Consider the following 11,290-nt stretch of genomic DNA (forward strand, 5'->3'; position numbering starts at 1 on the left):
CGATATTTGTTTTTTGTTTTGTTTGAGGTTGTGATGAAAATTTTATTTTGATTTTGTAATTGATCTACCAATATTTTTAATGCAGCTATTTAAGTGTTTAATTGTGAAGTAATGAATTTATTAGTTTTAACCCGGCCTTGTTGACCATATGAATGTATCATCTTAAGCTTGAACGATCCATAGAATATTGAAAACAGAATAGTTTTTTTACTGATTTTTCGTTAAACAAGTCAGATTTTTGTGTAAGTATATATAGAGTATACATAATGCAAACCTTTCTGATCCTTTTGAAATCATAAACCCAGCACATAAGTTAAACGAAGTCCAATTGTTTAACATATATTTATTTCTAGATAATAGATGTACAAGTAATAACACATAAGAGATCATAAGAATACCACAAAACATTAAAGCATTCGATGCATTTAATTTATCTCAGTTGATAACTGTTTCTCAAAAAATGTTTTAAAAATGTTTAATAAAATAAACTATATGTTCACATTCAAATCTAACGTTCAGTATATTTACTGTTCGATGACACAATGATTGATTTGATTCAAACAACATAAAATATTTATTACAAAGTCAGTAAATCGAAAGACTTACGAATTTGTCCTTTATTCGGCGACGGGGCATACAAAAGACCTTATTTACGGCGAATGAGCTAACTTTCGGTTATTCATTGTTAATGGTCTCGGTGTATAGTAGACGTTCCTTCTACTGGGTCTGAGAACACAGTCAACACACATATAATTGTCACAAACATAAATCAAAAACATATCAAGTCCTTTTAAAAGTGATTATATATATACTGTCAAATTGTGTATTTAATACAGTACACAAAGAAACCACTGGTGGAGGAGCGTTGGAAAAAGCGGAAAATAAAAATGAAAATTTATAAAAATTAAAGAGAACACAGACTTCCTTCTAGAGTATTAGACTTAAAAAAAAAAAAGAATGTGTTTATATAATAATTGAGTAGATTGAACTGTTCTCTCAGAAACACAGCCTATTTTATTTGTAAGAAATGTAATTTTCATGTACTTCAATACTCATAACGATGATACAATTTCTATCAAGTTTTCATCAAGTTGATTAATGTCCTAGATGCACCGACAATACAGAAGCATTTTTATTATTTATTGACACGATGATGCAGCACTTGGACAAACAGTACATTATATTGCACTAATAATCTGCTCTTCTTTTAAGCATTAATTAACAACAGTATTTCTTACTTTGATAGGGAATATACGCCTATTAGATTCAAGCTTGTTCAAAAGGAATAGGACACTCAGTGTATCTTGATGTTTATGAGTTGACACAGTAATATAGTTTATAGGGAAATTGAAAAATGAATTTAACAGAGAAAATGCACAACAAATCGGTTAATTAACAGCATTTTCTTCCATGTTTAAATTCCGTATAAATTAGATGGTAATGGTATATCCCGACTGTGCGAGGGCTTACATTGTAATAGCCAGTCAAGGTCGTTAAAAACTCCCCTCATCATATCGCTTTTGACTGGTCAACATTTACTAAATTCACATTTCAAGGATTCTTTAATTTGAACTCCATTATGTGTATATCTCCACTCCTAAACTGAGGATCCTGTCTGTGTAAAGGAATTTCTTCAACGTTGAACTTTTCATCTATTAACTGAAAATTAAATTTTTGAGAAATGAATTAAAAAGTACAAAATATGGATGTTATATTATAATGCATCATATTTTCCATTCATTATTATAATACTATTTTTAAAAATATACGGTTCTTGTTCTCCCTTAAGGACACAGGCACTTGTTTCAGAAAAAAAATCCTATATATACCTTAATGATTTTTTTTCTGAGACACGTGCCTGTGCTTAAGGACAAGACAAATCTATAACTGGATGTTTATGTAACTCAAAACATATATGCCTCTCGTCTCGACAACTTCTTATACAGCAGTTTGAATTTATCAATTGGTAGATTGTAACAGTTGCTTGCTTAAAGTCCAATCCAGTTAGAAATGAAAAATCAGAGACATGTTCGCCAACATTTAATTACAATGTAGTATATAACCTATATAAATCAAACAATATTTAACCTGAAACCAATAGCTAATTAACGTATAAATCACAGGTTAAACTCATCGTCAGAAATAGGTCAGCTTCACTAAAAACTACATTTGATTTTGAAAGCTAATAAAATTTAAAACCTTTAAATTTTAAGATTTTTTTCCGTTGTAAAAGCGACAGATTTTAAGCAGCATAATGCCGAAGTTTATTTAGGTTTATCTTGAGCATGTTGAGATGAACCTGAGCGTCTACGTATGCTAGAATGCGTCATATCATAATTTCATATCCTGATGCATATTTATAAACTACATGTTCCTTCTTCTGTGTGAATGTATGAGGTGGCACAGTTTTTGCTCCTATGGACTCTTTTAAAAAATTAAAGTTTTTGTCGATACTTTATCTGGTATTTTCCCTGAATATGTACCCGATGTCCTTATTCTTTCAACTGAATATACATTTAACTGTCGTGAATACTATCAAATGAAGCAGAACTTTGCCAAATATTCAAAGGAAGCCAAAAAAGCTAATATTTGAAATAAATTGTGATACTAGTATCGTTAATATTTCACTGACCTCAAAAAATTTACTTTTCAGTTCAAGTTTGTGTTCCGTTATTCTATTTTCGTAACAGCATAATACCGTCGTGTTCCCATTACAGTGATCTGTAATTGTTTTAACTAATGGCTGCAAAGACTAAAAAAAAAAACACTTAATTATTTACACAATGAACTCTGGCTATTTTTTTCAAGTTATAATAGTTAAATTTTTAGAATTACTTCAAGCTTGACTCCAAACTAACTCTTCAGTTTAACTTTTGAGTTGCGTTATTTGTTTATTGTATTAAAGATAACAATACAGTTGGGACAACACTCTTTGTTTCTCGAATTCGACTTAAAGTTAAAAAAAACTATGTCTTACTCTTTGACTATTTTCAACAATAGACTCTCTACAATATTGCATTCATTTAATATAGCAATGTATCGCAAAATCTATCCGACCTAAAAACTGTCCGACAGAAATTTTTATTTTAGATTTTATTTTGCTTGGAATCTAATTTTTGTTTCGGTCACAGCACGATTTGAAAAAACACTAAGGCTGTCCGTAACTTCAAAACAACTTGTCCGTAACTTTTTTTCATTATACCAATTGGTCACAGGCACTTGTTTCTGTAAATATGGGGTTTACTATCCATACCCGTACAAAAAAAAATCACAAGGTAGCTAACGGAAATTTTCAATGTGTCCGCTTCAACCAATATTTTATTACTTTCCGTTGTCCCTTTCACGAATAAACATACACAAGTCTGTCGGTAATTGATTTATCTTTACACGAAAACAACTTTCACGTATCTTGAGAATATCCCTCAAACAGAATAACACACTTAAGATGAGAATTATTGACCTTTTTCCAGACCATTGAATTTGGAGTTCCAAAACTTCCGGTTAACTTAGGAAGTTAATAAAACTGTGCAATCCCATTGGTCTCATTTTTCTGGTTTCTGGTAACTAGTATAAATAAACAGGTAACCAGATGAATTTGACCAATCAGATCAGGGGAACAAGTTGTTGTTTGGCAATCTGGGCAAACTGGGAAGTTGCGCACGATATTGCCACACGCTGCTACATCTCGGTGATTTGGGTACCCAACGTAAGCTGCTGTATATGTTCTGAGTCTCTTTTCCCTTGGTTATTTTGACGCATATTGTTACATTGTATAAAAAATCACATGACAATTATCAAAGGTTCAGCCAAAAAAAAACAGTATATTCAAAAGACATGCACTTCCATTAATTTAAAAAAAAATCACTTAATTTTTTAAAAGTCCAATGACATAACGATTTGATTTGAATTTAGTGGCCTGTTGCATTCGATGCTCGAACTTTAAAGATTTGCAGTAAATGAGAAACTTGAAGAAAGGACATTTTGTAAAAATTGATAAATCTAGTTTTACAGCTAGCTGTATATTTCACTAGTATGCAAGTTGCATTAAATTTCATTAAATTGAACAAAACTAAAAGACACAATAGGTAAAAGTCAGTGACAATAAAAGGAATAGAGCAGTCAACATAGTGTAACAATTAGAAATAGTAATATGGAAATATAAATAACTAAGACAACAGGGTTTTAATAGTATAACAACGAATCCCTGATAACATACAAAGACATTAAAAATTAAACATACTAGGAAACATATTTAAAAAAAAACATTTAAGGAATGACTGTAATATTTTTTCTGTCTATGAAGAAATAACATAAAAAATTCGGTGCACACTGAATAACGCGCGTAGCGGGTTATTTAACAGTGTGCACCACATTTTTTATTTTAGCAAAAGATGGACATACGAAGGTTAACCGAAGACGGGTATTTACGCTTCATATCTCAGCCGAAGCCTACACGATGGATTACGAAGGTTACACGATGGATTACGATGATGGCACGAAGGCTACACGATGGATTACGATGATGGCACGATGGTCATACGATGTCTAAAAGACGTTGTGTACAGCTTACGATGCATGTGACAACAACTCAGACGATACATAAAAAATCAGAATAATGAAGAAAAAGTTGGTTTCCCTATATACGTGTACCTGCAGTGTTGGTGTACGAGGCGCGTTTATGATTTTCACTATGTTACTCGATATGAAAAAATGACAAAAAATAATATTTTACTTGTAAAAGTAAATCCTGAGCCTGTAATAGCTGCTCTTCTTGTTCAATTTGAATTAATAGAAACAACGCTGTCGCCTTTCTTGTTCTCATAGAATCATGATATGAGCTCCATGTTTTGTGAACGTCTTTTTCAGCTGTCGTATTAGACTGACCAGTGCATATCGCGCATGGCACTTTAAATGTATTTTATCGCGAAAATTAACTTACATTTAGCTGGATTTATTGCCGTCGAAGTTCCATCTTGTCGCCTTCGTACTTTTATTCGATGGCAACACGACGGGATTACGAGGTCTTCATGAAGTCGTGTTGCCATCGTAAGACCTTCGGGTAGCTTCGTGATTCATTCGTGTAGACATCGTAATGTCAAAACTACCCGATGAAAACGATGGAAACACGTACGAATGCAATACGATGTTCAAAGATGCTTTCCCGGTGACATTGCGATGGTGAGGATGGTGATACGAACTCAATACTAACCCTCAACATCGGACGCACCTTCGGGGATTTTTTAACATGTTAAAAAAATTTAGAACCCTTCCCGAAGTTGTCCCCGAAGTCTAGAAAAAGTGGCCGATGGTTCTACGATGGTTAAAGATGGCACTACGAATAGCCCGATCTGGATACGATCAGTCCCGATTTTGAAAATTTCCATAATCGTGTTGCCATCGGCGTAAAAATCGGGACAGTGTGACGCAGGCATTATTATTTCTTTATTCAAGAATCCCATAAATATTTACATTTTGCACGAAAAACGTCGCAAAAGGTAGATTTTGCATGAATTAAATATCAACGAGTTAAGAGTCCGCCATCTTGGTCACAGCTAATTAAGCACAGTGACAGTTTGGTTGGGTTGACTCAGTAGTTTCCGAGAAATGTTGAGAAGTTGACGACGACGGACGCCAAGAGTAGAGGAAAGCTTATTTTGACGCTTTGGGCCAGGTAAGCTGAAAAGTCGCACAACATTAAATATTTTATTATAAGTTGCTTTGATGGATGCGTTATCAAGTTCAAAAACAGATATATTACATTGCTGTTTATGTTCAGCTGCTGATTGTCCAATATATCACTTAGTCTAGGTCTTCTTATATATCTCTGCTCGTCACGTAATATTTATAACGTTTTCGAATGATTTATTAATCATTTCTGCTTCCGAGTTACAATATAAAAAACAAGCTGACATAATATTTATATGATATATACTGTACCATACATATGTGGCTATGTTTATATATGACAGCCAACAGACATCAAAAGTGATTATTCAATAAATGTTCGTGTTTCACCTGCGTCTTCAGCTGGTCTTGTTTGAATCATCAAGGATGTCTATATCAAGACTTACCTCCGTTATCAAACCTAATTAATTATTATTTGAAACGCAAGTTAATATAACTATACATGTAGCTCGAAAGAATTTTATTTTTCGTAAGCTGTGTCAAATTTTTATTTAGTTTTTAAAAGCTTTATAAATTTACTGAAATGTATCAACATCGCAGTTTAAACCATTTACGCATTAGTAATATAAACACATGTTCAAAAATGTGCAAATATTTTTTAGAACCAAGAAATACACACACATATGTGACTATGAACTTTTAATTATGGTCTTCGCGCCAAATATATTATTGGGAAAATTCTGAACTTTTAATTATGGTCTTCGTGCCAAATATATTATTGGGAAATTTGCGAATTTAAATCAATTTTATATATACATATCTCTATATATATATATATACGACATACGTGTTAGAGCTATTTTCATAATGCTTATAGTTTAATAAAAATGTTTGGTTGTCGTGCTTGCTTGAAGATGGAATAACAGCTTGTAAACATTATACTTAAATGTTAAACTTGGATATTATAGTGTATCATTAGAACGATAAGGCAAGAAAACATAAAACATGTAAATTATTAATTTACCTGTTCATAATAAATACAATCAGCAAGACAAACATAATCAAAAGTTTGATTTGTGATTGTATCTGTTCCCCAGACTAATGTTTTTGCTGTAGCATTTCCTGTTATAAGATGTTTGTTTGCTGCAATGTTCATGTTAATCAACGGAATAAACTCTGGCAAGTCTGTTATAGTCACATTTGCCCTAAAATAAAATTTTGAATATTCCTTTAATTACAAATATATCTGACAAATCAACTGAGTAATTTCTGATATTTGTAAAATTTCAAGCGTCTAGTTTTAATGTAATTATAAAATATGGATTCTAATTTACCTATTCGCTTTAACTGTTAAGAGCCAATTTCAATCTTTGCTTCGTTACAGTCAAACAGAAAATATACACTATAAGGCAGCTCATAGTTTACAGTTAGTTTTCAAAGTCGATCGGCAACCAATGTTAGTAAGTAAGTAAGTAAGTAAATTTTATTTAGAGTCGGCATATATATAATAATAATAAGCAAAACATGAGCTCTGGTGAGCTCTTTAACCGTGTTAATTCATTTTAACTGTCAATTTCCGTGCATGATCTAAAGCATGATTTGATGTCTTGTTTTAAAATAATTCTGACATATCAAAACCTATATTGTGAAATCAGTTATACAAAATGCAACGTAAGTTATAATAAATATTCTCTTTTAAGATCCTATTTAAATCTTTGCTTCATTACAAACAAAAATAATATATTATATGTGAACTGAATAAGGATAAGACTTTTGTATTCGATTTACAAGTACTAGAAGTAGCTCATCTCACAGCCGACACCGAGTTGTAAGTTCGGACCCATGGCCAGCTCTTAGAAAGTGCGTTCGACTCCCGTCTTAATTGACTAGGATCGTGAGGATTGCCAGTTTTCATGTCAAAGATGGGTGGTTCTGTCTGAACTCTCAGGTATATTCAGCCAATAAATACTGACCGTCATGATTTAGTCAAAAGTACTGAAAGTGGATTAAACACAATCAATCAATCTCGGCTCCCTGTAACATGTGTAAAAATATATTGATCTATATTCGGTCTGGTAATAAATCTGACCCCAGACTTTGTTTCCTACATTTGTACATGTAGTTAATGAAGTCTATGACCAAAATTTTACTCGAAAAATAAGTCCGAGAATAAATTTCTTCGGACAATAAGACCACAGCTGTTAAAATAATACTTCTCTGATTTGTGTTATAATTTTTTCTAAAAAAAAATCTTAAAATTTCAATTCTTATGGCATTCCTTAGTACTGGGGACAAAAAGAAGCTCAACAAATCTAGCTGTTAGAAATGAACTAGGACTTCTGCCATTAGAAACTTTCATAAAAACCCAAACTATGATGTACCTATCTAGATTAAATAATGAAAATCTAAACCCACTTCTTTATGAAGCCTTTAAATTAACTAAAAGTTTAGATACTAAGGGAACATACTCTTGGTATACTTTTGCAAAAAATGTGTTACAAGATATAAATATTGACATCAAACTTATTGAGGAAACTAAAACTTTAAAACAGACTAAAATGTTAAAACCCCAATTAAAAAAGGGTTATATTATTATAGGGTTATTGCATGAATATTGGGGAATATTGTCTCGAGTAGAATTTTATATCACAAGCTTGCGAGTGCAATATATGTTCTATGAGGGACAATATTCTCCAATATTCATGCAATAACCCTTTTATAGTATAGCAATATAATATTTGAAGGTAAAAATTGGTTTAAACTAAGATTTTGTCATTGATGACGCCATGAATTTTGAAGATTTATTGCACTAGTGCAATATTGGAATTTATTGCACGCTAACTTTTGGTTACTTTCTGTGGGAAATATTATACTAATATGCAATAATAACTATTATTAAACTCTTATCGATGATAAAATAAATAACTTAAACGAAAATAATAAAATATATCTATATAAATTTCTTAAATCTAATATAAATAACCAAATGAAATACTACCTATCACACCCAAGTAAAGAAACAAGAAAAATGTTAACCAAATTTAGAATAAGCGATCATATAAAAAGAAGATGTGGTATGATTGCCAATCAGACAACTGTCCACAAGAGACCAAAATGACACAGACATTAAACTATAGGTCACTGTACGGCCTTCAACAATGAGCAAAGCCCATACCGCATAGTCAGCCATAAAAGGCCCCAATTGTCTCTTAATAGAAACTGGGCGATATACTAAAATACCACGAAATGAAAGAAAAATGTAAAATATGTAATATCTTAGACGATGAATTCCATTTTTTCTTTAACTGTAAAATAAATAAAAATAAAAGAGAAATCTTTCAAAAATATTATATACAAAAATACTTAAATTTTAATACACTTAATTTTACTGAAAAACTCGTGATTATACTAAATCCATCAACACCAAATGATGTAAAAGCAGTTGTTTCTTTTATTAAAGTCATTAGAACTGAGGAAAGGAGAACAATAACTTTTTTTTATCATATCTCTTATAATATTGTTGAGTTTTCATTATGTTTGATCATGTTTGTTTTGTCAATGTATTTGCCATAACTAAAATTGGTTTTTGTTTGTTTTGCAAATAAAGATATTAATTCAAATTTCAAAATTATTGCTTAATTTTTACTTAAAAGTAGTAAAATAAAGAAACAAAAATAAGGAATAAAAATCATAAGTCTGTGAATGATAACAAATTTCCAAGGAAATAAGTCCAATGCTACATAAAATTATTTTGAAAAGCACCGTTATTTAAATGAAATGTTGAAGGATTTATGTACAACCAAGAATGAGAATAAGAATAGTTTTTCGTGCTAATCACAGCGCCCAACAGTGTAAAGCAAAATTATATCCGGGTGAAATTTGATCCGGAGGAAAAAATGTCACAGTAGTTGTTGTTATTTTTTTATCCAGAGGAAAATATTTCCCTGGGATATTTTTTCCTTTGCCATGAAATTCTATCTGGGTAGCTAACTTATTGAATAGTTATTAGAAAAAACTTATCCTTTTAAAATACTATGAAATAATAATAGTGTATTTGAAATAAAGTGAAATTGTTAAAAAAAAATGTCTTATAATGGGAAATAATTTCACAAATTATCCTTGAAAAAATTTCCTGAAATATTCAAGTCAATATCATCTTTTTAAAAAGAAAATTATCATGAAACATAAGGAAGAAAACCAGAAGTAATTTCAAAGATAGTAATTGTGAAAATAATATCATGACTAAATAAGTTTATTGAAATACATGTAAAAGCGAGTTGTTTTCAGATCTCAGTACAAATATCAATTTAAAAGTAAGGTAGAAATATAGTTGCATTACTAGTGTTAGCAGTAATAGAAGAATTTGATTATAATGGTATTTTTAACTTTATAAATAGTTTTGTCTGGGGACAGAGATGTTGTTGTTGATTATATGTCTTCTATGGCAGTCTGATAAATCATAGCATAAATATATTGGAACAAAAGCATGTTTAACAGCTGGATAGTTTTTACCTGTGAAATGTTATCTGTCTTATTAAATCTAGTTGAAAGTCATCTTTTTATATAAATGAATATATAAAAAATAAGATTCAAGGAAAAATTTCACTATAAAATAGATTCAGAAATATATTATATTAATACAATGTATCTTTAAAATATTAATTGCTCATAATTACCTCTCTTTGATAAATTAGGCAAATGTGATCTACCTTTGTGAAACATTTTATAATTATAGTCAGGTATATATTGATTGTGAGTAACTTACATAGTAGTTAATGGGACTCTATTTCACATGGTTCTGTGAAATATAGTACGGCAAATATATACCTGTACATACTATTCACATAACACAGATAGATTTTCACTCCTCTGGAAAAAATCAACAGGTCTGTGAAATACCATGCTTGGAAAAAAATTACCGGGACAAATTATCCTCAGGATAAAATATCACAGAGGAAGAAACCTTTACAACAGCAGGGGGCCAGTTTAATCTCTTGCCCTGACTTGACTCGGTCAGTCAAGTAAGAGTAAAATAAAAATAAAGATAATAATACATGATGCAATCATAAAAAACACTGTCCGAGTCAAAACAGACATAACAAATGCGACATATGCCCCACTTAATAACTTTATCCCCTCCAAATCACCGAATTTTCCGACCAGTCTACTAATTGGTCTAGTCAATCAAATCTACATTTTTATAAAACAGTTACTGTAGTCTCAGATTAAAAGAGACAGTATCTCTTCAAATAGTTAATAGTAAGATAAAAAAAAAATCAATCACATTATTGTTATCAAATCATGTTTAATGCAAATAGAAAGTTAAGGGATGAAGTTACCCGAATGTAGAAGCTATTATTCCGACTACACCGGTACCGGCTCCCAGTTCTACAATATTCTTTTCTTTGAGAAGTTGTCCTTTGAGAAAATCTTCAGTTTCAAAGTATTTAGATAGTACTAGTGCAGCATCCCACACGACACAACCAACATCTCCAATCTCAAGTTGATGAATTTTAATTACTTCCTCGTTGTTTTTCTCAATTTCCCTTACAAAAGTGTCTGCAATGGGCGCTGACATCTTTGTTTTCACATTAAAGTACAAATCGGGTACGGAGAATCAAAATACGTGCATTTAAAAAAGACAAAGGCATATTTTATTTTCAAA

General features: G+C 31.1%; 1 protein-coding gene across 2 annotated transcripts; it reads right to left on the reverse strand.

Moving 5' to 3' along the window:
• Positions 1 to 328: 328 nt before the first annotated feature.
• On the reverse strand, positions 329 to 11,226 carry LOC143071212 (protein N-lysine methyltransferase METTL21D-like). Of its 2 annotated transcripts, XM_076245378.1 has the most exons (4): positions 10,965 to 11,222; positions 6,650 to 6,830; positions 2,633 to 2,752; positions 329 to 1,659 (listed from the first exon to the last, which is right to left on the reverse strand). In XM_076245378.1, exons 1-4 carry the CDS (start codon positions 11,201 to 11,203, stop codon positions 1,552 to 1,554), a joined length of 648 nt encoding a protein of 215 aa, XP_076101493.1. In that variant the 5' UTR covers positions 11,204 to 11,222; the 3' UTR covers positions 329 to 1,551. The 2 variants fall into 2 exon arrangements, with proteins under 2 accessions (XP_076101493.1, XP_076101494.1); XM_076245379.1 differs by lacking the exon at positions 2,633 to 2,752 and having other exon boundaries at positions 10,965 to 11,226.
• Between the last annotated feature and the right edge of the window lie 64 nt (positions 11,227 to 11,290).

Source organism: Mytilus galloprovincialis, chromosome 4 (genome assembly GCF_965363235.1).
Source record: "Mytilus galloprovincialis chromosome 4, xbMytGall1.hap1.1, whole genome shotgun sequence".
In the NCBI taxonomy this organism is placed as follows: domain Eukaryota; kingdom Metazoa; phylum Mollusca; class Bivalvia; order Mytilida; family Mytilidae; genus Mytilus; species Mytilus galloprovincialis.

Coding starts and splice junctions, on each gene's coding strand:
- LOC143071212 (XM_076245378.1), bottom strand. CDS start 11,203: ATGTCAGCGCCCATTGCAGACACTTTTGTAAGGGAAATTGAGAAAAAC. Junction 2,753..6,649: donor ATTGTATTTATTATGAACAG/GTAAATTAATAA, acceptor TTTTTTTTTTAG/TCTTTGCAGCCATTAGTTAA. Junction 1,660..2,632: donor TGAAAAGTAAATTTTTTGAG/GTCAGTGAAATA, acceptor TTTAATTTTCAG/TTAATAGATGAAAAGTTCAA.